Raw genomic sequence first — 27,540 nt, forward strand, 5'->3', positions numbered from 1 at the left:
TGGCGTCCCAATGCCGCAAACACCAGATTGGTGACAGAGTCTTAATAAGACCCAGAGTTTGTGAATATGTCTTTGCGCGTGAATGCGTGTCTGTGTGTATTGCAGCATGTATGGAACGCACCTGGCACAGACGTCCCGAGTGCCACAAACACCACGGCGGTCACGGAGTCCTTGAGGCCCACGGTACAGCCAAAGTGGGAGGCCAGGTCTCCAATAAAGGCGGTGAGCAGGCCAATCATACTGATGGAGACCACGAAGCAGGCCCAGCCGTTCCAGTAGTCGGTGGGTGGCACAAATGCGAACAGGAGCTTCCAGAAGACGGTGAGGAAGTGCATGACGTAATCAAAGCAGGAGGGCAGCTTCTCCTCGCCGCACTCATCCTCATCATCATCGCCTGAGACATTTTGAGGGGAGGGAAGATGTGTTGTATTTATTTTATTTAACCTTTATTTAACTAGGCAAGTCAGTAAAGAACAAATTCTTGTTTACAATTTAGGAAAAAGGCCTCCTGCGGGTATGGGTGCTGGGATTTAAAAATATATATATATATATATATATACAGTTGAAGTCGGAAGTTTACATACACCTTAGCCAAATATATTTAAACTCCGTTTTTCACAATTCCTGACATTTAATCCTGTAACACGTGTCGTCAAGAATGGACCAAGGTGCAGCAGGTATGTGGATACTCATGTTTTTTAATTTAAAAAAAAGGAGTAAAGTATCCACTGGACAAAACAATAAAGACGACAGCAACAGTCTTGCAGGCACATACAACGCAGTGCAAGGACAACTACCCACAATCCCAAAGAAAAACACACCCTTCTATATAGGACTCCCAATCAAAGGCAACTCAACACACCTGCCTTCAATTGGGAGTCCAATCCCCAACACAAACCCTTAACATACAAAAAACCTGCCACATCCTGACCAAAACTGATACAATACCTCCCTCTGCTGGTCAGGACGTGACAGTACCCCCCCCCCCCCCCAAGGTGCAGACCCCGGAATGCACCTAAAAGAAAAAACAAACCCCCAAACAACAAAAAAATATCCCCCTAAACAATAAGGGAGGGAAGGTAGGGTGGCTGTGCTACACCCTCCCTCCCCAACCCACCTCTCCAGGAGGTGGCTCAGGTGCAGGACGTGGACCTCGCTCCACCTTCGGCGTCGCCCACTTCGGTGGCGCCGATAGCTGCGCAGGGGGACAGGCGGGCCACTCGGGCTGGGCCGGAGGGCAGGCGGGCCGCTCGGGCTGGGCCGGAGGGCAGGCGGGCCGCTCGGGCTGGGCCGGAGGGCAGGCGGGCCGCTCGGGCTGGGCCGGAGGGCAGGCGGACCGCTCGGGCTGGGCCGGAGGGCAGGCGGGCCGCTCGGGCTGGGCCGGAGGGCAGTCGGGCCGCTCGGGTTGGGCCGGAGGGCAGTCGGGCCGCTCGGAATGGACCGGAGGGCAGTCGGGCCGCTCGGGCTGGACCGGAGGGCAGTCGGGCCGCTCGGGTTGGGCCGGAGGGCAGTCGGGCCGCTCGGAATGGACCGGAGGGCAGTCGGGCCGCTCGGGCTGGACCGGAGGGCAGTCGGGCCGCTCTGGCAGCTCCGGGCAGTCGGGCCGCTCTGGCAGCTCCGGGCAGTCGGCCCGCTCTGGCAGCTCCTGACTGGCGGGCGGCTCAGGCGACTCTTGACTGGCGGGCGGCTCAGGCGACTCTTGACTGGCGGGCGGCTCAGGCGACTCTTGACTGGCGGGCGGCTCAGGCGACTCTTGACTGGCGGGCGGCTCAGGCGACTCTTGACTGGCGGGCAGCTCAGGCGACTCTTGACTGGCGGGCAGCTCAGGCGACTCTTGACTGGCGGGCAGCTCAGGCGACTCTTGACTGGCGGGCAGCTCAGGCGACTCTTGACTGGCGGGCAGCTCAGGCGACTCTTGACTGGCGGGCAGCTCAGGCGACTCTTGACTGGCGGGCAGCTCAGGCGACTCTTGACTGGCGGGCAGCTCAGGCGACTCTTGACTGGCGGGCAGCTCAGGCGACTCTTGACTGGCGGGCAGCTCAGGCGACTCTTGACTGGCGGGCAGCTCAGGCGACTCTTGACTGGCGGGCAGCTCAGGCGACTCTTGACTGGCGGGCAGCTCAGGCGACTCTTGACTGGCGGGCAGCTCAGGCGACTCTTGACTGGCGGGCAGCTCAGGCGACTCTTGACTGGCGGGCAGCTCAGGCGACTCTTGACTGGCGGGCAGCTCAGGCGACTCTTGACTGGCGGGCAGCTCAGGCGACTCTTGACTGGCGGGCAGCTCAGGCGACTCTTGACTGGCGGGCAGCTCAGGCGACTCTTGACTGGCGGGCAGCACAGGCGACTCTTGACTGGCGGGCAGCTCAGGCGACTCTTGACTGGCGGGCAGCTCTGGCGACTCTTGACTGGCGGGCAGCTCAGGCGACTCTTGACTGGCGGGCAGCTCAGGCGACTCTTGACTGGCGGGCAGCTCAGGCGACTCTTGACTGGCGGGCAGCTCAGGTGACTCTTGACTGGCGGGCAGCTCAGGTGACTCTTGACTGGCGGGCAGCTCAGGTGACTCTTGACTGGCGGGCAGCTCAGGTGACTCTTGACTGGCGGGCAGCTCAGGTGACTCTTGACTGGCGGGCAGCTCAGGTGACTCTTGACTGGCGGGCAGCTCTGGTGACTCTTGACTGGCGGGCAGCTCTGGTGACTCTTGACTGGTGAGGCTGGGCTGACGCACTAGACGCCTGATGCGTGGGGCTGGTACTGGACGTGCCAGCCTGGAGACACGCACCTCCATGCTAGTGCGTCTAGCGGGAAACACCGGACCGTCGAGGCGCACTGGCGGTCTTGAGCGCAGGGTTGGCATCACCCCTTCCGGCTCGATGCTCCCCTCACCCTGGCACATGCGGGGTGCTGGTACAGGGCGGACTGGCCTGTGCGTCCGTATAGGCGAGATGGTGCGTACCTCAGCGTAACATGGCGCCCTCCACCTCATACGCACCTCCCTGTAATCACGGGTAGCTGGCTTACGGCTCTTCCTTGGCCTGGCCAAACTACCCGTGTGCCCCCCCAAAATATTTCTTGGGGGTGCCTCTCCGGCTTCCTCGCCAGCCGTGTTCCAGCATAACGTTCACGTTGGTTCCTCTGTCCAGCTGCCTCCACTCTCCTGAGTGCCTCCACCTGTTCCCATGGGAGGCGATCCCTTCCGGCCAGGATCTCTTCCCAAGTGTAGACTCCCTTGCCGTCCAGGACGTCCTCCCATGTCCATTCATCCACCCTGTTCTCCTGTGGCTTCCTCCTCTTCCGCTGCTTGGTCCTTTGGTGGTGGGTAGTTCTGTAGCACGTGTCGTCAAGAATGGACCAAGGCGCAGCAGGTATGTGGATACTCATGTTTTTTAATTAAAAAAAAGGAGTAAAGTATCCACTGGACAAAACAATAAAGACGACAGCAACAGTCTTGCAGGCACATACAACACAGTGCAAGGACAACTACCCACAATCCCAAAGAAAAACACACCCTTCTATATAGGACTCCCAATCAAAGGCAACTCAACACACCTGCCTTCAACTGGGAGTCCAATCCCCAACACAAACCCTTAACATACAAAAAACCTGCCACATCCTGACCAAAACTGATACAATACCTCCCTCTGCTGGTCAGGACGTGACAAATCCTAGTAAAAATGCCCTGTCTTAGGTCAGTTAGGATCACCACTTTATTTTAAGAATGTGAAATGTCAGAATAATAGAAGAGAGAATTATTTCAACTTTTATTTCTTTCATCACATTCCAAGTGGGTCAGAAGTTTACATACACTCAATTAGTATTTGGTAGCATTGCCTTAAAATTGCTTAACTTGGGTCAAACGTTTCAGGTAGCCTTCCACAACCTTCCCACAGTAAGTTGGGTGAATTTTGACCCATTCCTCCTGACAGAGCTGGTGTAACTGAGTCAGGTTTGTAGGCCTCCTTGCTCGCACACTTTTCCAGTTCTGCCCACAAATTTTCTATAGGATTAAGGTCAGGGCTTTGTGGTGGCCACTCCAATATCTTGACTTTGTTGTCCTTAAGCCATTTTGCCACAACTTTGGAAGTATGCTTGGGGTCATTGTCCATTTGGAAGACCCATTTGCGACCAAGCTTTAACTTCCTGACTGATGTCTTGAGATGTTGCTTCAATATATCCACATAATTTTCCTCCCTCATGATGCCATCTATTTTTTGAAGTGCACCAGTCCCTCCTGCAGCAAAGCACCCCCACAACATGATGCTGCCACCCCCAGTGCTTCATGGTTGGGATGGTGTTCTTCGGCTTGCAAGCCTCTCCCTTTTTCCTCCAAACATAACAATGGTAATTATGGCAAACAGTTCCATTTTTGTTTCATCAGCCCAGAGGACATTTCTCCAAAAAGTATGATCTTTGTTCCCCATGTGCAGTTGCAAACCGTAGTCTGGCTTTTTTTATGGCGGTTTTGGAGCAGCGGCTTCTTCCTTGCTGAGCGGCCTTTCAGGTTATATCGATATAGGACTCGTTTTACTGTGGATATAGATACTTTTGTACCTGTTTCCTCCAGCATCTTCACAAGGTCCTTTGCTGTTGTTCTGGGATTGATTTGCACTTTTCGCACCAAGGTGCGTTCATCTCTAGGAGACAGAACGCGTCTCCTTCCTGAGTGGTATGACGGCTGCGTGGTCCCATGGTGTTTATACTTGCGTACTATTGTTTGTACAGATGAACGTGGTACCTTCAGGCATTTGGAAATTTCTCCCAAGGATGAACCAGACTTGTGGAGGTCTACAATTTATTTTATGAGGTCTTGGCTGATTTCTTTTGATTTTCCCAGGATGTTAAGCAAAGAGGGACTGAGTTTGAAGGTAAGCCTTGAAATACATCCACAGGTACACCTTCAATTGACTCAAATGATGTCAATTAGCCTATCAGAAGCTTCTAAAGCCATGACATCATTTTCTGGAATATTCCAAGGTGTTTAAAGGCACAGTCAACGTAGTGTATGTAAACTTCTGACCCACTGGAATAGGTGATACAGTGAGTTATAAGTGAAATAATCTGTCTGTAAACAATTGTTGGAAAAAGGACCTGTGTCATGCATTAAGTAGATGTCCTAACCGACTTGCCAAAACTATGGTTTGTTAACAAGAAATTTGTGGAGTGGTTGTAAAACGAGTTTTAATGACTCCAACCTAAGTGTATGTAAACTTCCAACTTCAACTGTATATAAATATAACACAAAACACATCACGCCAAGAGAGACAACACTAGATAAAGAGAGACCCAAGACATCAACATAACAAGGCAGCAACATATGACAACAAAGCATGGTAGCAACACAACATGACAACAACATGGTAGCAACACAAACCATGGTACAGACATTATTGGGCACAGACAACAGCACAAAGGAAAAGAAGGTAGAGACAACAATACATCATGCAAAGCAGCCACAACTGTCATTAAGAGTGTCCATGATTGAGTCTTTGAATGAAGAGATTGAGATAAAACTGTCCAGTTTGAGTGTTTGTTGCAGCTCGTTCCAGTCGCTAGCTGCAGTGAACTGAAAAGACGAGCGACCCAGGGATGTGTGAGCTTTGGGGACCTTTAACAGAATGTGACTGGCAGAACGGGTGTTGCATGTGGAGGATGAGGCCTGCAGTAGATATCTCAGAGAGGGGTGAGTGAGGCCTGAGCATCAACCAGTGTGTCTTGCTACGGGTATACAGAGATGACCAGTTTACAGAGGAGTATAGAGTGCAGTGATGTGTCCTATAAGGAGCATTGGTGCCAAATCTGATGGTCGAATGGTAAAGAACATCTAGCCCCCCGAAAGCACCCTTACCTGCCGATCTATAAATTATGTCTCCGTAATCTAGCATGGGTTGGATGGTCATCTGAATCAGGGTTATTTTTGCAGCTGGGGTGAAAGAGGAGCGATTACAATAGAGGAAACCAAGTCTAGATTTAACTTTAGCCTGCAGCTTTGATATGTGCTGAGAGAAGGACAGTGTACCGTCTAGCCATACTCCTAAGTACTTGTATGAGGTAACTACCTCAAGCTCTAAACCCTCAGGGGTAGTAATCAAACCTGTGGGGAGAGGGGCATTCTTCTTACCAAACCACATGACCTTTGTTTTGAAGGTGTTCAGAACAAGGTTAAGGGTAGAGAAAGCTTGTAGGACACTAAGAAAGTTTTGTTGCAGAGCATTTAACACTAAATCCGGGGAGGGGCCAGCTGAGTATAAGACTGTATCATCTGCATATAAATGGATGAGAGAGCTTCCTACTGCCTGAGCTATGTTGTTGATGTAAATTGAGAAGAGCGTGGGGCCTAGGATTGAGCCTTGGCGTACTCCCTTGGTGACAGGCAGTGGCTGAGACAGCAGATTGTCTGACTTTATACTCTGCACGAGTATAACGAGTCTTAAACTGTAAGTAGACCAGGAGAAACTAGCCAACACTAGTCCATTCTAAATTAAAACACAGACGTTCAGGCTTTCCTAGTAGTGTTAGCCATTAGCCCCACTCTCTCCACTCCTTACAGACTGTGTGGAGAGTGAATTTCCACATTACACAAATAATGAAGTCTCTTATCACATCAAGTCAGGACAGTGAGCCACATCTCTACTCATTGAAGCCATGATGTGGCTCACTGTCCTGACTTGAAGTTCATTAGGGTGACTGACAGCGTTGCTAAAAATAGCCGATGGGCAAAATCCATCAATGCGTTTCTCTGCATGGGAGCAGGGAATGGTCACGTTTGTGTGTGTGTGTATGTGTGTGTGTCTGTATTTGTGTGTATTTTTGATAATACAATACATGTCGTGTCCATGAGTATGTCTCAAGACATACGCCTGCATTTCAGTACTTGTTTCAATGTTTGTTTCTATGTGTGCGCGCATGTGTGGGTGCGTGTGCTCATGCATGCATTTGAGTGGACAGGAGGCCATAATGGTTAAACAGATCCAGCTTGACCATGTCCTGTCCTGTTTTGTTTCCAATTGAATTTGTGTTACAGTAAACATACAGGTTAGGGATGAGGCCCATCTGCAGCAAAGACTCTGTGCCTATCCTAGTGGAAAGGGTCTTCCTGGATATTAGCACAGCTCAGAACTCACAAGTACACACACACACAATGGTCGTGTCCGAATACCCATACTTGCATTCTGAATAGTAGGCATTGTTTTATAGAAAGTTTGTATGTGAAATTTCAAAATGTTTGTATGCTTTAAATTGCAGGACGTCATACTAATTTCAGCTTTTCAGCTTGTAGAATTCGCTGTACACTTTTGAGGAAGAGAATCGTCTTTCGAGAACCAAGTGTCTGACAACAGCTGATAATCAGCTGAGGGGACGCGCTGTACCAAAATGAACGAATGGCGGGAATAAACGGAATTGCTCAGTAGATTATGCGTCCTCAGGATTCTAGTATGCTGATATTTGTTGCTTACTGAATTCATTTTTTTGAACGGTATGTGATACTAGCACACAATATGCAGTTTAAGTAAGTAGTAGGCAAGCCTGATTCTGGACATGGCCACAAACACACGGCCACACACATGTAGTTTAGAACCCCATGTGCAGACTAATTCATTACATGGACTTTTTAATGATCTCATTACTACTGTATCCCTGGAGGAATCTCCTCTGGAGTGCACTCCTATGGCTAACAAGCTTTGTCATCTCCACTCAGGCCCTCAGTGGAACTTTGTGTGTGTGTGTGTGTGTCTGTGTGCGTGTGTTCGAGCGTGCGTGTGTGTAGGTAGGTGTGTGTGTGAGATGTGTGTATATGTGATTGTGTATGTGAGATTGTGTGGGTGTGTGTGTTGCTTGATGAGTTCGTTGTGCTTCAGCGCTACCCTGCTGATAAATCAACAGTGCATTGTGTCTGGAATATGCTTCGGAGGGCGCCGCTACAAGAACTTCACAGTTCCCGCTAATTACAAAAAGCATTCCAATTAAGATTTGGGCAGATGGATTTGAGGCTAGGGTGATTGTGTAGCAAATTAAGACAAATGTGATTTGAAAGGAAAATAACATAATATTTTCACCTTTTGGACAAGATTTGATTTTGCTCTGAATACCTCATCCTGTATTGTTGTCCAAGAATCAGAATATAGGCTGGTTCCCAAATGGCAACCTATTCATTATAGTGCACTACTTTTCAACAGAGCCCTATAGGTCTTGGTCAAAAGTAGTGCACTATAAAGGGAATATGATGCCATTTGAGACGCAGATATGGTATTTACGAGGCTACCTTGAAGGGTTCTTCCTACAGCACTTCCTAGACCTAGGGAGTTTTCCCCTGCCACTCTAGTTGTGGCTTGCTCTTTTGGGGTTGTTAGGCCTGGATGTCTGGTTAGTCACTTTGTTACAAACACATTTCTAAAAAGCTCTATAGGCTGCCAATGAAATTATTGATTGATTGATTGGCTTACCAGAGCTGACTGTGATAGCTTCCATAAACTGCTGCCTCCAGCTATTGGTTCCAATCAACAGAGCCAAGTTGGTCTTCTTAATCAGTTTATCCACTGTGTTCTGTGGGGCACCAGAAAATAATATTTCAGTCTATTAATCCTCAATCCTGGTTATTTAGCATTCTACAAACACAGATACATGCCCAATGAACACACCTCGGCAGCGCACATGTTGTAAAAGTCTATACAATACAATAAAGACAAAGCAGTTTGATTTATCAGGCCAGACTGTGAACCAAACCATATCTCAACCCCTATATCAACCTCAAACATACCCCGACTTCTACCCTTAAAACTACCCCAAACTGCAAATAATTGTTTTTAATGCTCAAATCCCGAAATGTTCATCCTAATCACTGTCTCTTTCATGTGGAATATGGAACTTACAGTATCAGTATAGCTGTCTACCTTTTGGATTGACAGATGGCCATGTCAGTGACAGTTGGAGTTTGGATGAAATTAAACATTGAAAGGACTCCAGCTGGGCCGACTTAATACATGGGAGATACCACTTAAGACATCGGAGGTACAACTTAAGTAATGGGAGATACAATCTCAAGTGCAGCTGGTTGTCTTACTCCCTTTCCAAGTGGAGTGAGAGGTATCAAAGCTGTGATTTACTATTATTAAAAGGTACAATTTGTAGGTTTGTGTGCGACCCGAAATATTTCAGATATAAATGAGAGTTAATGATTTGTCACTCTCATTGAAAGCAAGTCTGGTAAGTGGTAGACCTGTTCTTTGTGGGGTATGCTATGCTTCCCCTCTGTAAGTTGTGTTTTTGCTTATTTTTATTTTCAGTTTTGTACTTCAGCTTCAAAGAGCTGAAAATACAATATTTTGGGTTATTCAAAATATATTTTCTCAAACCTTGAACTCATACGACTCCTCGATGACCACTTCCAGTTTGACGTGCTCCCCCAGGGTGGGCCGGCCCATCTCAGCGATGCGACGTTCCTCCTCCTCCTTCTTGGAGAGAGCTTCCTCGTCCCCTTCCTCTGAGGGAGAGAGAGGGAGAAAGAAAGGGAGTGAACATATTTGGGTGGTTAGTGGCCATGACAAGGACGATGCCCATAAAAGGCCATGCATGTATGTCCGTGAGTGGTCAAAGTAGCTGTTGACTGCTCAACATCTGCTCTTGAAAACATTTACACTTTTCCAAATATTGTGCTCAGCTGTGCCGTACTATGCTGCCTTGGATATTTTATTTTCACATAATCCTTTCTAGCACAGCTCCAGCTACTGTGTTGGATGCATAACCTGGCCAGTGCATAACAGTTCAGCTTGGTTCAGTTTAGCGAGGCTCATAAGTGTGAAAATGTCACTTGAGTCCGGGTTTCTGTTGCAAGTGTACCTTCTTGTGGTCTGTTTATGCTAATTGATTAACGATAAAGTGAGGACTAACAAAAGTGTGCATACACAGGTTACATAAATTATCTATGGACATAGATAGTAGGAGAAGCCAGAAAGGTGTGTGAAAGAGGCAAATGTGCAATAGCTGCATGATACTATTAGCTTTGCAGCCCAAAGCTAGTCACCAAAGCAGAAGCACTGACGTACTGAGCTGATAGAGAAAGGAAGTTCATTCAGAAAGAGTGACACTGGAAATGAAAAAGCAGACTGTTAATTCACAGAGATTTCCAGCTGGAGGCAGTATTGAGACATCTGTGACAGAGAACTCATGAGTCACACAGTGGAGTGCGTACAGCCTTTGACATAACACTGGCACATGGATGGTATGAGAGAGAAACAGAGAATAGAAGAGAGCGAGACGATAGAGAAGTGAGGGAGGATAGAGGTCAGCGACACGATAGCGAAGTGAGGGGAGGATAGAGGAGAGCGAGACGATAGCGAAGTGAGGGAGGATAGAGAAGAGCGAGACGATAGCGAAGTGAGGGGAGGATAGAGGAGAGCGAGATGATGGCGAAGTGAGGGAGGATAGAGGAGAGCGAGACGATAGAGAAGTGAGGGGAGGATAGAGGAGAGCGAGATGATGGCGAAGTGAGGGAGGATAGAGGAGAGCGAGACGATAGAGAAGTGAGGGGAGGATAGAGGAGAGCGAGACGATAGCGAAGTGAGGGAGGATAGAGGAGAGCGAGACGATAGCGAAGTGAGGGAGGATAGAGAAGAGCGAGACGATAGAGAAGTGAGGGGAGGATAGAGGAGAGCGAGACGATAGCGAAGTGAGGGAGGATAGAGAAGAGCGAGACGATAGCGAAGTGAGGGGAGGATAGAGGAGAGCGAGACGATGGCGAAGTGAGGGAGGATAGAGGAGAGCGAGACGATAGAGAAGTGAGGGAGGATAGAGGAGAGCGAGACGATAGAGAAGTGAGGGGAGGATAGAGGAGAGCGAGACGATAGCGAAGTGAGGGGAGGATGGAGAGGACAAAGGGAGGATGTATACCTGCAATGCTGATAATGGTGGCAGGGACAGGGTTATCCCTACCCTGCACTTTCCGGTAGACGTCCCTGCCTGAGGGATAAGTTCACAGTTCAAAGTTGCACAAAGAGGCCCCACTGCACAAAGAGCCCCCATTAGATTAAAAAAAACTGTTTCCCAAGGTTTCCGGATAAGTCAAAAACACTATCCAATATATTTTACAATATTATGGTGGAGGAATGCACAGTTCAATTGAAAAGCTGTTGAGATTCTTTGATCCCCCTGTAAACATTACTTTGTTGAGTACATTCATTTGAGTACATTTGCTTTGAGACTTTTGTTACAGTTGCAGCTCTAGAGCAATCATGTTTTTAAAGTTATCCGGGGGAAACCAGTGACTGTGTTTGATAGAAAATATTATTTTTCATATAGCATTTGGATCACAAACACACCTGATTCAGCTAATCCCGGCCCAGACTGAAGAGCTGAGTGAAGTGTGTAACCTAAGTGCTATCAAGTGTGTTAGTGCTGGGCTGGAACAAAAGCCTGCACACCCAGTACCTCTCTTGAACCGGAGTGACCACTGACATAGCACATACAGCAATCACCAGGCATGTTAGGTGAAATGGCTATACAACTGGTCACACTGTACACAACAAGAACACATGCATAAACCATTTATGAATAATTTGTTATACCTGAATTACCATGATAAAAGTGTGTCAAGTGTGTAAGCTTTATGAATGTCTATTTCTCTAAAATAGGGGGAATTCAACTCAAGTTCCTTGGGACATGAAATTATTTGAATCATAATTTAACTTGTTCCGTTTCATTACATTGTTATATTTACCTTATCAGTAATTAGCCTACTGTATACAGTTGAGTAAGTACAAAGTGTTGGTGGAAATTGCATTCCCAAGAGACTTGATTGAACCCCGATGAATAGTGTGACCTGGCCATTAACGGTCCACGACCCAACCGTTAAAGGACCACAGAGTGTGCTCAGTGATACCAGTGAGTGTCTGATCACGGGCATGGTGTTATATAAGCCAAAGTGGACAAAGGGCAAAAGCTGTCTCTTTGGAGGTCAATCTAGGCTTTGAATCATTCCATGAACCCCGGTGGCATGCAAATGACACGTGTCTCGACACGTACACGCCAGTGGAGGCTGATGATGAGAGGAAAGCTCATAATAATGGCTGGAATGAAGTCAATGGCCAGGGTTACTTGTTACCTGTCCAAAATTGTAATCAATAAAGTAACTTTTGGATTACCCAAACTCAGTAACGTAATCTGATTACATTCAGTTACTTTTAAATTACTTTTCCCTTAAGAGTCATTAGAAGAAGACAAAAATGTATGTTACCAATTGAATGACATTTATTGCAGAATAAATCAATGTTAAAGTTTACATAGCTGGCCATATACAGATGTTAAATTTTACTTTATGGGTTGGTTATGTAGGCTTCTTCTAACCCATCACTTTCTACTACATATAATAATACGACTAAATTATATCTTTACATTAATATATATAATTTATAAGTCCAAAAATGGATGTACCAACTACAGATCAAAAGTGTGCGAGTTTGAGCATGTGTCCATTAGGCCTATGGATGTTTTTTTTTATCAGCATGAATTAGATTAAGCAATAACATCCCCACTTTTATTCCATAGGCTGGGATCCGCACTATGCAGCTGTTGCAAGAGTTTATTTTTCACTGGCTGTCCAATGGTTTAAAAAACAATGATTGATAGGAACCTTGAACTTCTTGAATTCATCCATTATTGGGTTCAAATACATATTTAGATTTGTGAACAGCCATCCACAACAACCACAATCTGTAAGGGGCAAATAGCTAAATGACAGAGCAGCAGTGTGATTCACATCAACACGCTATGTAGATATCAATAATAATTGATATCCATATTGCCGTAGACTACACCACTGCTGTCATCCTTTCCTCCAAGCGTTTATTAAAGTTGGATAATCTTTGGATGCCGACAGCAGTCTCACCCTTGTAAGACATAGCTTGTACTGTAGCCTACAAAAGCTTATTTTTGCTCTTTTCCCGCGATCCATCAAACACATTTGGTGTGTCATCATAGTGGTCAGACTGGCTCAGGTGGAACAAATTTAAATGTGCACCTTTTTTCAATGCTGATTTGAATGTCATTGAGAAATCAAAGAAGTGTCAAAGATTTTTTTCACAAACATCCTTTCTGAATTCAAAAGTAATCCTCGAAGTAATCATCTAGTTTTTCAAAAGTATCTGTAATCTGATTACAGTATTTTTTTCTGGTAATGTACCGGATTACAGTTACCAATTTTTTTTTTTGTAATCCCTTACATGTAACAGATTACATGTAATCTGTTACTCCCCAGCCCTGTCAATGGCATGGTATCAAACACATCAAAGATGTGGTTTCCATACAGTTAATACCACTTCATGGACTCCATTCCAGCCATTATTAAGAGCCCCCTCAGCAGCGTCCACTGGTACACGCCTACAGAAACACACAGTGTGGTCACACACAGTGGGGTCATTCATTGAAAATATGCCATGCTCAAATCAACTAAAGTCTATCAAAGCTTTCTCAGTATAATCAATCTATTACATTGGTTTAATATAAATGTCTATGTCTAAATAGACATAGTTACAAAGATAGTCTAAACAATGAAAGAGTAGCCTGAAAGGCTTGTGCCATTAGTAATGGGTAGTAGAACGCACAATTCTCACCAAGGTGACACATATGTTACTTGAATTTAACTTGCTTTAAATTTCAACGATTTTAAAGCAATTAATTACAACACTGAACCGTCTCTTACCATAAAGCCTTTTGTCTATTAAAATTAATAAAAATGACCCATTAATTAATTCATCAATCAATCAATATATACATTGAATCCAAATAATCTAATTTTTGTTTGCAATAGCAATATTCCATACCTGTCTTCACGAATCCACCTAAAACCATAGAAAATAAAGAAATTAAATCAAACATGCCTTTTGGTTGTGAGTGGGTATTAGTTTATATGAAGTATCTTAATAACAGTATTCATTAATGACACATTTTGATCAGCAAATAATAATTAAACTCTAGTAATAAAAATACTGTATAAGCCTACTTCCAACTCACTCTTTAATAAGAACAATTACACATGTTTTCTTGCAACTGAGAACATCATTTAGGAAATGAATTTACCCGTCTGTAGAAGGTTACCATGTACACAGACTGCCAGTGTATGCACTTTTGACACTTCACTACAATAGTAAGAGACAATGAATGGCATTTGAAGTAATAGGTGACTTCAGAAGCGAGGGAAACAAAGAGTGTGACAGCACACCGGAGCAGACTAACGAGAAAAAGTAGACTGCTTACCAATTTCTTGAAGCAACACAGCTGACAGGATGGAAACAGATGAGACAAGAGACAGTTGAGCAGAGAGAAATGAGACATGAGAAACAAGAGAAATTGAAACAAGTAACAAGGGAAACAGAGGAATGAATATACACAAGCCGGTGGCAAAAAGTTATAGCCATCAGGCAAGTTAGTTATAATATATAGATTTCGTGGTTAGGTTGTTGTTCACTACAGACTAGACATGTCTAGCAAGTTTTTGAATTTGAAATCAGACTTGTAGGACTCAAAATGTCATACATTAAATGCCAATGAAACACTTGGGCCAATCAAATCTCAGAGGTACTGTGTATATTGGGCACAATTTAAATTCACAATATCTGTGAGAATTGAAAAATGGAACATATTCGGAAATAAAAACAAGGTATCAGTGTGGGTTTCATAGTGGTATTTGTTACACGCTAAATGTTTCCACTGGATGAAAGTTTAAACAATGAGAAATGATGCCTAAACGCACACTAAATAAGTCAAGACAGGGTATTGTCAAAATGATGCGCTAACATTATCCTGCAGCATACTGATTTGGGCCCAGTTTCCTGAGAGGAACTGAAGTCTCATAAGAGCATTTTAACGATGCACCGTCCCTAATGTCCGAAAATGTAAAGTTACGAAGGTTTTGGGAAACAGGGCCTTAGGCTCTGGCATAGCTTAATTTGGAGGTATACATAAAAAATATGAAATGAAATGGCACCACAATAAACATGTACAGCAATCACTTCTCTGTGATGGCAAAGTTTGCATGATAAATTAACCACCGCATCACACAATTTTCTCATTAGCACATTGATAATATGTTATTTTCATACATTGAGTTATTTTCGTACATTGAGAGTGGTGATTCAGTATATTTATTGGTACCTTATATAGATGTTAATATTGTATTATGAAATTCAAAAAATATATCTGATGGCATTTCTTCCAAAATCCTACAGTAAGGAGTTAATCAAAGTCCAACATGCATACTGAAAAACTTATAATGTTCTTGAGTATTGTGAGTGTGTGTTCCAAGCAGCACCTCAAACATAAACAGTAGAACACAGTTAGTACCAAGGGGTATGGTTATAAAAGGGTAAACTTGGACCATTTGCTTGGCTGAAGACCACAAGAGCTCAAGGGCTAGAAAAGCACCTTCTTGAGCATACAACCATTACCAGTCAACATTCCACCTTTGTTTATCAACCAAAAAGCTATTATCGCTCTGCACGCCTCATAGGATGGGAATCCTTAACAGGACAGAAATAAACTTCACTGACTCTGCTCAAATCCTGTTCCTGTTCCAAATCCTGTTCACAAATACAAGAAACCAGAGGAGAGGGTAGGTTGCCTTGCGACAGCGGAGAAAATACGAGAGGGAGCAGAAAAGGGTAAGAAAAATAACAGGAAAGATGGCAGTAAGAAGGAGTGGGAGGAAGAAGAGGAGGAGGTCAGAAGCTTGAGCCCATCTTCTACTCTTTTCAGTTACTCTCACACCTGTCAATCGCCTTTTCCAATGGGGCTCCTGCAGCTCTATGTAGAATCTGGCCTGTCTTTCATATTCGTCGTGGTCAAGTATTCTAACCGCTATGGTCTTCCTGCAAGGGGACACAAGACAAGGTATAAAACAAAAAGGGAAAGGTGAAGGACGAGGGCGGGAAGTGGGGGAAGGAGGAAGGACAGATTGTGCACGTTTCACAAACACACGCACACACACACACACCAAAAAGGATTTGGACTGGTTTCGATATCCACCTATCCACTGAGCCATCCATGGACGTACAGATGGAACAGTTTGACCGGGTTCGGGGGTAGGGGGGAAGTCGAGCTCTGTTGCACACTCGTACCACCTCATGGTGCATACATGGAGGGACAGTTGGAACTCTGTTTGGAAGCCTCTATGATCTCAGTTTGAGTTTAAAGATGAAAGCTTTTCATTGATCTTCAACTCTAAACATATCATCACTATTGTTAGGTCTGTGCATTTGATATTGTTATGTCCTGGTATTTACCTCTCATAACATTGATATTGTTTTGTCTAGGTGCTGAGGTCAATAAAAGGTCACAGATAAAAAAGTGACTATAAACAAGTGCTCTGTAGTCTAGGTCTGACTAAAATTGTTTTAGGCTCAATGCTCGTCCTGGAGGACCACTGTGTATGCTGGTTTCGGCTCCAATCAATCTTGGGATTCATAATCAAGAAATATACACCCAACCATTATACAAATATGGATGAAAGGTAACAATGAAAAAATACCAAAAAAGAAAATCCGGCGGGTAGGAAAACCTATCTATTACAGTGTTCCTCTTGGACCAGGATTGTGAAAATGCTCCATGGAGGATGTAAATGTGGCCTTTATCCATGTATACCCAATACAGTAGGTCTGAGCGAACACAAAGTAATAGGATGGATCCAGTAGGGGACGCCATACATGGTGAATGGAATGGGGGCGGGGTTAAGGGGTACAGGGTTGGGACCAAAGCCTGGGAAGGGAACGCCCCACCTTTCCTCTCACTCATCTCCAGCAGCTGAGGCTCTCCCATCTCAAGGAAGAAGTTCTTGTTTTTCTCATACTCCTCGTCATCGATTATATTGATCTGTATAGTTTTGCTGAAACAGAGAGAGAAAGAGAGAGAGAGAAAGAACACAAGGTTGCAGATAGAAAAGCGTATGGAGAGTGCGAACATGAGGGAAGAAGAACGACGAGCCATGCATTGTCAAACGACACAAAGGCGACAGCACAAAAACAAATGGGAAGATGGGTTGTAGAGTGACATCAAGCGATTCCGGTAGGGGGAGACAATAAATCACAAACAATGAAATCAATGTCTTTTATACAAAAATGTACTGGAAAAATGAAAACACCACCATATATCGATTCATCAAAATACTACATTTAAGTTCTGAATGAAAGTAATTTGAGACAAATGAGGGACACAACAATTCACAACAAGACTGAAATATTTTCAAGTGTGTGACTATGCAGTGCTGTATTGTACTGTTAGTGTTCTTATAGGCCACAGGCCCTACTGTATGTATAGACAGGCATGGTGGACATTTTTTCCCTCCAATATATATTATTGCATTTTTATTCTCAACAACAGGTCAAATGTAAGTTGAGCTTGGCTTGGCTCAGTAATGTGAAAAGGCCTAGAGAGTCTATCAGTCTATTTTAAAGTCTTATACTGTGGCTCAGGCCCATGTTTGAGAATGACCAGGATCCTCTCAACAGCGATGCTACCCAAATATGGAGACTAAAACAACTCTCTGAGACAAAAGCAGAGCACCCATGGGTTGAAGATGCACTCCTGCATAATGTTTATAAACTAAACCATGGGGAAATGATTTCCTGATCCCAGATATGTTTGTGCTGTATATCCAACTCATGACAATGACCATAGGAGTTGGCAAGACAGCACAAACAGATCTGGGACCAGACCAGGGGTAAGGTGAGAGGGAGATGACAGGCTTGTAGCTCTAACAGCTAGCCTAACATGTCTGAACATGTCTCCAAACACCACACTACTAATATACTTGGACAAAATATGCAAGTAATGACAAAAACTATGTAGGCAGCTTTGAAAGAAAAGCCTTTCTACTTGCCTTGGGCCTTAACAGGAGATGACATTGGCAATTTATAAGTTATTAATTGTCTGATTGCTACTGCTAAATAATGCAGAAACTAGCTGCTGTAGCAGATGGCCACTTGCTGTTGGATTTGAAATGACAGGAAATAATCACAACAGATTGTGATAATATTAGGGATGAACTATTCACAAAATCCACGATTTGTTGACAATTTATCATCCTAAAAAAATAAACAGCCAATCCATGTGACACACCAATTCAAAATGTAACCTGGTGGATGGTTGATGAACGATCCTTCAAGGCTGCTGTGTTTGCCATATTTCTCCCGTGACAAGATGGACCATTTAAATCTAGCCGATAACTGCATCTAACAACAGAAAATGTCTGTGGTCTGACATGTATTTCCTCCATTAAAGGTAGGCTAAACACTGATTGCGAGTCCTAATAGAATTAGCATAAACACAAATCAAATCAAACTTTTTTTGTCACATGCGCCGAATACAACAACTGTAGATCTTACCGTGAAATGCTTACTTACAAGCCCTTAACCAACAGTGCAGTATTTACCAAATACACTAAAGTAAAAAATAATAAAAAGTAACACAATAACATAACAATAACGAGGCTATATGCAGGGAGTACCGGTACCGAGTGTCACGACTCGGCCGAGGGTGACTCCTCTCCCTGTTCGGGTGGCGCTCGGCGGTCGTCGTCACCGGCCTACTAGCTGCCACCGATCCCTTTTTCCTTTTCTGTTGGTTATGCCTTTATTTGTTGCACCTGTTTCAATTAGGTCATTAGCTGAGCTATTTAAGCCCGTCTCCCCACCTGTTCTGTGTGCGTGCTTGTTTCATTCATTTACACTGTGTTGTGTAGTGGATCGTGTTTTTTGGGACTTTGTATTTTGATACGCCCTGTTGTGTTGGGCGAATACTCTTTTGGTGGTGCGTAATAAAGAGCACTGTACTAAACGCTTCTGTTTCCTGCGCCTGACTCCACACCCACGACGTCCCAGCATTACACCGAGTCAGGGGGCGGGGGTACAGGTCAGTTGAGGTCATTTGTACATGTAGGTAGGGGTGAAGTGACTATGCATAGATAATAAACAGCGAGTAGCAGCAGTGTACAAAACAAATGGAGGGTGGTGTCAATGTAAATAGTCTGGTGGCCATTTTATGAATTGTTCAGCAGTCTTATGGCTTGGGGGTAGAAGCTGTTACGGAGCCTTTTGGTCCTAGACTTGGTGCTCCGGTAGCAGAGAAAACAGTCTATGACTTGGGTGACTGGAGTCTCTGACAATTTTATGGGCTTTTCTCTGACACCGCCTATTACATAGGTCCTGGATGGCAGGAAGCTTGGCCCCAGAAATGTACTGGGCCGTACGCACTACCATCTGTAGCGAATTGTGGTCAGATGCCGAGCAGTTGCCATAGCAGGCGGTGATGCAACCGGTCAGGATGCTCTCGATGGTGCAGCTGTAGAACCTTTTGAGGATCTGGGGACCCATGCCAAATCTTTTCAGTCTCCTGGGAGGGGGAAAGGTTTTGTCGTGCCCTCTTCAGGGCTGTCTTGGTGTGTTTGGACCATGATAGTTCGTTGGTGATGTGGACACCAAGGAACTTGTGTATCTGGGAGGATGCTGTTGATGTGAGCCATGACCAGCCTTTCAAAGCACCTTATGGCTACCGACATGAGTGCTACGGGGTGGTAATCATTTAGGCAGGTTACCTTTGCTTCCTTGGGCACAGGGACTATGGTGGGCTGCAGGTATTAGGCTGTAGGTATTACAGACTCGGTCAGGGAGAGGTTGAAAATGTAAGTGAAGACACTTGCCAGTTGGGCCGCGCATGCTGGTAATCCATCTGGCCCCGTGGCTTTGTGAATGTTGACCTGTTTAAAGGTATTGCTCACATCGGCTACTGAGAGCGTATCACACAGTCATCCAGAACAGCTGGTGCTCTCGTGCATGCTTCAGTGTTGCTTGCCTCGAAGCGAGCATGGTTCGTCTGAGGGCATAGCGAGATTTCTTATAAGCATCCGGATTAGTGTCCTGCTCCTTGAAAGCGGCAGCTCTAGCCTTTAGCTCGATGTGGATGTTGTCTGTAATCCCTGGCTTCTGGTTGGGATATGTACGTACGGTCACTGCGGGGACGACGTCATCGATGCACTTATTGAAGAAGTCGATGACTGAGGTGGTATGCTCCTCAATGCCATTGGATGAATCCCAGAACATATTCCAGTCTGTGCTAGCAAAACAGTCCTGTAGCGTAGCATCTGCATCATCTGACCACTTCCGTATTGAGCGAGTCACTGGTACTTCCTGCTTTAGTTTTTGCTTGTAAGCAGGAATCAGGAGGATAGAATTATGGTCAGATTTGCCAAATGGAGGGCGAGGGAGAGCTTTGTATGCATCTCTGTGTGTGGAGTAAAGGTGGTCTAAAGTTTTTTTTCCTCTGGTTGCACATGTGACATGCTGGTAAAAATGTGTTAAATCTGATTTAAGTTTGCATGCATTAAAGTCCCCGGCCACTAGGAGCGCCACTTCTGGAAGAGAAATTTCTTGTTTGCTTATGGCCTTGTAGAGTTGGTTGAGTGCGGTCTTAGTGCCAGCATCAGACTGTGGTGGTAGATAGACATCTACGAATAATATAGATGAGAATTCTCTTGGTAGATAGTGTGGTCTACAGCTTATCTTAAGGTACAATACTGTACCTCAGGCGAGCAATACCTTGAGACTTTTTTAATATTAGACATCGCTCACCAGCTGTTATTCACAAAAAAACACACACCCCCACCCCTGCCAGACGTAGCTTCTTCTCTGTTCTGCCGGCGCATGGAAAATCCCGCCGGCTCTATATTATCCGTGTCGCTGTGTTATTCGTGTTATAAGCCAACAAATCATTTTACATTTTAGTAGACGCTCTTATCCAGAGCGACTTACAGTAGTGAGTGCATACATTTTTATATTTTTTTTCGTACTGTTCCACCGTGGGACTCAAACCCACAACCCTGGCGTTGCAAGTGCCACGCTCTACCAACTGAGCTACACGGGACTACCATCCACCCTGCCCAACCACCATAGTAAGTAAACATCTGTCTTATGTAGCCATACCAAACGTAACATATCATACTAATTTGAGTATCTTGGATATACATTTACTATGTTATGTCTACTCTATGAGACCAGGCTGGTATTACGTGGGTTCCACAGTGATTTGTGGGTATATTCTCATAGGCATATTGGAGGTATGAGGTTTTTGCTCTTATATTGTTCATAACATTACATGGTTTTTGGGATACAGGCTACGAGTCAACTGGAAGCTAATCTGACACAGTGTGAATACAGTATGGTGAATTGTCAGTAATAATGTAATATGTAACATTTATTTAACTAGGCAAGACAGTTAAGAACAAATTCTTATTTACAATGACGGCCAAACCCTAACCCGGACGACACTGGGCCAATTGTGCGCATGCCCTAGGGAACTCCCAATCACGGCCTGTTGTGATACAGCCTGAAATCAAACCAGGGTCTGTAGTGATGCCTCTAGCACTGAGATGCAGTGCCTTAGACCTCTGAGCCATGCAGGAGTCCGAATACTTTGATTACTTTTTCAAAACTTCATTAGGTGGAGGCTAGAGAGGGATTGACAAACCACAAACTAGTTCAAACTAATTGGAACCTCCAAACTGATTAGAATTATGGCAATTATGTGGGATAGTCAACCTGAGCATGCAACAGTTTAACTAATGTTTTGTTTGTCCATTCTGTGAGACATTTAATTTGTGATTTTGTGTGGAAATGCCACATCCATCACTCTGGAATTGTCCATTACTCAAAGTCAACTACTAAGTGACAGGGGACCTTTTTATAGAGTCATCAAGCTGATGTTCATGTGATTGACTAAGATTAACATGAATTATTGATCAACGGCCTCTTGGTGCCACATAGGTGAATGAGTCTCTGGTGAAAGGAAATAGCAAGAGTCCTGCTGGGCCCTTGGGTGACATAACAGGGAGTCAGTCCCTTCCTCTTGTGACACCTCCTATTCACCCTCTCAGGCAGCCCTGGGTGTCATGGATTAAACCAGGGGTGTCAAACAAATTTTACCCCGGGTGCCGCATTCGGTCTTCTACGAGGTACTGAAAATTGGTTATGTTTCCTTGCCATCGTTTTGGGAATTTTCTATGCTTCCTGACTGTCTAGTGATTATTAGCGACTTGGACATTCAAGAAACTGTATGAGTGTAGGTCCATTGACTGTGCACAGTGATTATTAGTGAGCTGGACAGTCAAGAAACTATATGAATATATTGTAGGCCCATTATCATTTCACACAGTTTAGATTTGGTTCTAGTTATTTTAAAGTATATTGAGTTCGTTCCCCCCCTCAATTTTCAATACACCTGTGGGCAATGTTCCCTCTAAGCTGCGGACGGGCGCGCAGATCCCCCGGGACTACCACACTGAAGAAATATGAACCCGCACAGAGAAGCACAAGATTGAACTTTACTCACCTTTATCGAGTTTTCCCCCTTAGTTAACACTATCAACGTTTCCCTTTACTGTGGGAATTGTGTTCGAGTCAACACAATATTAGCCACTTTTAATTCAACATAATGAAACAAAATGAACTACGCAAGACTTAGAATGCAAAACTAACTACGCAAGAGATGTTGTTGTAGGCAGAATGCATTGGAGTAGGATTCTATTTCATTGAAATGCATGACTCCCATATATGGATCTGTGCCAATCACTTTGAACTGGACTGTGTTTACAACATGAGCGGTCATGAGTAGATGCGTTTGTTTTGAGATCAAAGCAAGAGCTGCATGTAGTCATGTGTGCACATTTGTTCATATCCTTTGCCACTTAGTGAGTTATTAGCCAAGTTATAGATAATTTGTAGTCAGCAATGGGGGAGTGATTGCTTCCTACAAGAGCACAAAACGTGTACATTTCTAGACATCTTTGAAAAGCGAGTCTGGTAAAGAGCTTTTTTTTGTCTTAAAAGGGCAGTGTTGCATTTTGAAACAGGCTTGAATAAGCTAAGTAGCCAATAGGCAGAGGGCAGGATAATTTGTCTGATTCTCTGTAATAATGGTGTGGAAATAATAATGCATTTTATTTTGTAAAGTGATTTCTTGCATCAAACAAGACAACAACATTTATAGTCACCTCCTTGTCTGAAGAACAAGTGGATAAACAGGTTAATGTCAAGCCTTGCATGTTTTTTTTCAAAAGTCAAGGAATTTAGGCTTACATTGAACACCCCACATTGGCTGCTACTGTAGGCTGAATGATAGAACAGCTATTTCCATGTTAAAATGTTATGGATGCATTTTATCCATTGTTATTGATGGTAGACCACTCTGGTAGGCCTACATTACAATCAAATAGCCACAGTCTGAAACTGTAACTTAAAATGGGTACAGCCTCAGTGTTCACAGTAAACACGTGCTGGAAGTTACACAGAATTTTCACAACGTTCAAGTTTGTGTTCAGCAGACCTGAAATTTGCTCAGTGCCAAAAAAGATTTCAGGGAACATTGGACCCTCTCGCGGGCAATATGTTTGACACCCCTGGATTTAAACAAAAAAAACAGGACACAGTAGATGATGTCTGTGTGATAATCTTTCATTGCTCGTACCCGAGCCCTCAATAATAGTTTTTAAAGAAAGATTAAGAAGTTCCTTGTTTGGATTGATGGCCTATTACAATGTAATACTGTAGTAGGTTTCCTGATCAAAAGAGTGAAAGATAAGAGTGTTCTATTTTTTTAATGCTCCTACAGGCTTAGAGTGCCTAACAGAGAGGCTGCAAACTAATGCTCTTTTGGCAAATTCAGAGGGCTTCTTCTGCCACCTGGCAAAAACGGTACACAGGGTTACTAAACCTATTTAATGGCTCTAATCTGAAAAAGTCAACAGAGAGACCCCCCTAGGGAGCCATTGTTACTCCCACAAGCATGGGAAACTGGGGATTGGACTGTCTCCACATTTCAACTGGCTTTTGAAGAGATAAAGTCCCCTTTTTCAAGGATGCACAACAAAGTAAACGTTGGAGGCCAACAACTCTGTTGAGCAGTCGGTTTTAAAAAGGAAGGGATATTTCTACTGTGTTGGCTCTGAGCAGGATTACATGTGCCGGCTTCCTCACAGCTTTTTCAAAGGCAAGCTCTGGATGTAACTTTTACAGAAGCCAAGTGTACAAGCAGTTTAACTGACAGACACACAGAGAGAAAGATTGACAGACAGTGGGTGAGTCATGACAGAGCAGAGCGACTGAATGGCAATGACAGTAAGAGGGAGAGAGAGAGGGGGGCAGAGAAGACATAAAGGGGAGAAGAGAAGCGAACAACAGAGAGAGAGAAAAAAGAGTGTGAGAGAGAGGGCATAGAGGAGAGAGAATGTTCCTCTGGCTTCTTAGCCCCATGTCAATCCTATCCCTATGAGCCAGCCTCCAACTGAGTCAAATCAGCCGATGCGCTGTTTGACTCAGGGCCAAACACCAGCTGCGAGCCAGCATCTCCCCAGGCCTCAGCACTTCCATACTCCCACTCAAAGGCATCCCTCCCACAAAATAGGCAGTGTCAACGGTCACGCTGCCACTGAATGTCAACACTGGTGACCTTGTCAACGTCAGTTACCTTCATTGGGAGAGGCGAAGGTCGAGAGCCGTGCAGCCTCCGAAACACAACCCAGCCAAGCCGCACTGTTTTTTGACACAATGCCCACTTAACCCAGAAGCCAGCCCCACCAATGTGTCAGAGGAAACACCGTAAACCTGGTGACCGTGTCAGCGTGCATTGTGCCCGGTCACTAGTGCGCGATGGGACAAGAACATCCCTGCCGGCCAAACCCTCCCCTAACCTGGACGACACTTGGCCAATTGTGCGCCGCCCCATGGGTCTGTGGCAGAGCCTGGACTCGAACCAGGATCTCCCCCAGAAAGTTATACTTTAATGTCCAATTTGCGAAAGACTCAAGCTCAGAGTAGGCTTTACTGTGACCAGAATTGAATAGAAATGAATGGTTTAAAACACTCGTGGAAATTGGCCTATTTGGATAGGGCCAAATTTAAATGTTTTTAAGATAAGAACTATAAAAAACATATGCATGACAATGGTAGCAACTGAAAGAGAACACTGGAGATTATGGAGAAATAATTAGACCAAAGGTGGGGACACAAGACTGAACCCAAACATTACACTGTTCATTTTATGTGCATTTTACATTTTACTCTTAAGGATCATACCCTTTTTTTCAATTTTCGCCTAAAATGACATACCATATATCTAACTGCCTGTAGCTCAGGACCTGAACAAATGATATGCATAGCATTGATACCACTGAAAAGGAAACACTTTGAAGTTTGTGGAAATGTGAAATTAATGTTGGAGAATATAACACATTAGATCTGGTAAAAGATAATACAAATAAAAAAACATGTTTTTTTAAAAATTTTTAATGTCATCATCTTTGAAATGCAAGAGAAAGACCATAATATAATACTGCAGTTGAGGCAAAATTTTGATTTTGGCTACTAGATGGCAGCAGCGTGTGTGCAAATTTCAGATTGATCCAGTGAAGCGCTGCAATTTTGTATCAAGTCTGCCCAAATGTGCCGAATTGGTCAATTTATCCATTTTCAAGTACATAACTATAGAGAACATACAAAAATTATATGGTAATACAACATTTAAGTTTACACACTCCCAGGAATGTCATACATGATGGATCATTAGCTTATGCACTAACTGTCACACATCTAGATGGCCGGGTGGGGTGGGTGTGAAGCCAGAGACAGCAAGGGTTCAAACTGTAGAACCCAGTTCCTACATTTTAATATAAATATATATATATAAAAAAAAACGATGCTACATTTTATCTCTGGGACCCTCAGGATGACAAATCAGAGTGTCACGTCCTGACCATAGAGAGCTCTTACTTTCTATGGTAGGGTAGGTCAGGGCGTGACTGGGGGCGTTTATCTAGTTTATTTAGTTCTATGTTTGGTTCTAGTTTCTTTGTTCTATGTTGGGGGTTTTGTATGATCCCCAATTAGAGGCAGCTGGCCATCATTGTCTCTAATTGGGGATCATATTTAAGTAGTTGTTTTTCCCACCTGTGTTTGTGGGAGATTATTTTGAGTTAGTGCATGTTGCACCTCTTTCGTCAAGGTTTGTGTTTTGTTTGTGTTTTGTTTGTAGTTTATTGTTTGTTTTGCAATGTTTCACATTAAAATAGAAAATGTGGAAGGATACCCATGCTGCACTTTGGTCTCCTTCCTACGACGATCGTGACAGAATCTCCCACCACCAGAGGACCAAGCAGCGTGGCCAGGAGTGGACATGGGAGGAGATCCTGGATGGCAAGGGGCCCTGGACGCAGATTGGGGAATATCGCCGTCCAAGGGAGGAGATAGAGGCAACAAAAGAGGAACGGCGACGCTACGAGGAATTAGCACGGCAACAACGGAAGCCCGATAGGCAGCTCCAAAAAACATTTTTTGGGGGGGGCACAGGGAGTGGTCGGCGGAGCCGAGGGGTGAACCAGAGCCAGTCAGGGAGTCGAGTGAGGAACTCGACGAAATATTCCGGAGAGAGGTGTTGTCGTTGAGAGCGCTGCATAGCGGGCGTGCTTACCGTGGGGAGCATGTGACCAGTCAGGCACTGTGTTATGCGGTGATGCGCACTGTATCTCCAGTGTGCATTCATAGCCCGGTGCGCACTGTGCCTGCGTCCCGCACTTGCCGGGCTAAAGTGAGCGTTCAGCCAGGACGTGTTGTGCCAGCTCTACGCTCCAGACCTCCAGTGCGCCTCCACGGTCCAGTATATCCTGCACCGGTTCTACGCACCATGTCTCCAGTGCGCCTCCACAGCCCAGTACGTCCTGTGCCTCCTCCTCGCACTCTCCCTGAAGTGCATGTCCTCAGTCCAGTACGTCCTGTGCCTGCTCCTCACACTCGCCCTGAAGTGCATGTCCTCAGTCCAGTACGTCCTGTGCCTGCTCCTCACACTCGCCCTGAAGTGCATGTTACCAGTCTGGTGCCACCTGTCCCGGCTCCACCCACTAGGCCTCCAGTGCGCCTGCCCAGTCCGGTGCTTCCTGAGCCTGCTCTCCGCACTCGCTCTGAAGTGCGTGTTACCAGTCTGGCGCCACCTGTGCCAGCCCCACGCATCAGGCCTCCAGTGCGCCTTCCCGTTCCAGAGCTTCCGGCGACAGTTCCCAGTCCAGAGCTTCCGGCAACAGTTCCCAGTCCAGAGCTTCCGGCGACAGTTCCCAGTCCAGAGCTTCCGGCGACAGTTCCCAGTCCAGAGCTTCCGGCGACAGTTCCTAGTCCAGAGCTTCCGGCGACGTTTCACAGTCCAGAACCTCCTAAGACGGTCCACAGTCCGGAACCTCCTGAGACGGTCCACAGTCCGGAACCTCCTGAGACGGTCCACAGTCCGGAGCCTCCTGAGACGGCCCACAGTCCGGAGCCTCCTGAGACAGCCCACAGTCCGGAGCCTCCTGAGACGGTCCACAGCCCGGAGCCTCCTGAGACGGCCCACAGTCCGGAGCCTCCTGAGACGGCCCACAGTCCGGAGCCTCCTGAGACGGCCCACAGTCCGGAGCCTCCTGAGACGGCCCACAGTCCGGAGCCTCCTGAGACGGCCCACAGTCCGGAGCCTCCTGAGACGGCCCACAGTCCG

General features: G+C 45.2%; 1 protein-coding gene across 3 annotated transcripts in view; it reads right to left on the reverse strand.

Moving 5' to 3' along the window:
- LOC115177735 (sodium/calcium exchanger 1) overlaps positions 1–27,540 on the reverse strand; it is a 60,701-nt gene that overhangs the window by 3,703 nt on the left and 29,458 nt on the right. The window contains exons 3-10 of one of the 3 annotated variants that reach the window (XM_029738677.1): positions 16,758–16,864; positions 14,242–14,262; positions 13,809–13,826; positions 13,688–13,702; positions 10,882–10,950; positions 9,348–9,475; positions 8,439–8,538; positions 122–394 (exon numbers count right to left, since the gene is read on the reverse strand). In XM_029738677.1, coding sequence (XP_029594537.1) covers positions 122–394; positions 8,439–8,538; positions 9,348–9,475; positions 10,882–10,950; positions 13,688–13,702; positions 13,809–13,826; positions 14,242–14,262; positions 16,758–16,864 — 731 coding nt within the window. Of the gene's footprint in view, positions 1–121; positions 395–8,438; positions 8,539–9,347; positions 9,476–10,881; positions 10,951–13,687; positions 13,703–13,808; positions 13,827–14,241; positions 14,263–15,750; positions 16,042–16,757; positions 16,865–27,540 lie in introns of those variants that run through there. The other 2 variants (XM_029738678.1, XM_029738679.1) reach the window with 2 other exon arrangements.

The sequence above is a fragment of the Salmo trutta genome, chromosome 38 (genome assembly GCF_901001165.1).
Source record: "Salmo trutta chromosome 38, fSalTru1.1, whole genome shotgun sequence".
NCBI lineage: Eukaryota > Metazoa > Chordata > Actinopteri > Salmoniformes > Salmonidae > Salmo > Salmo trutta.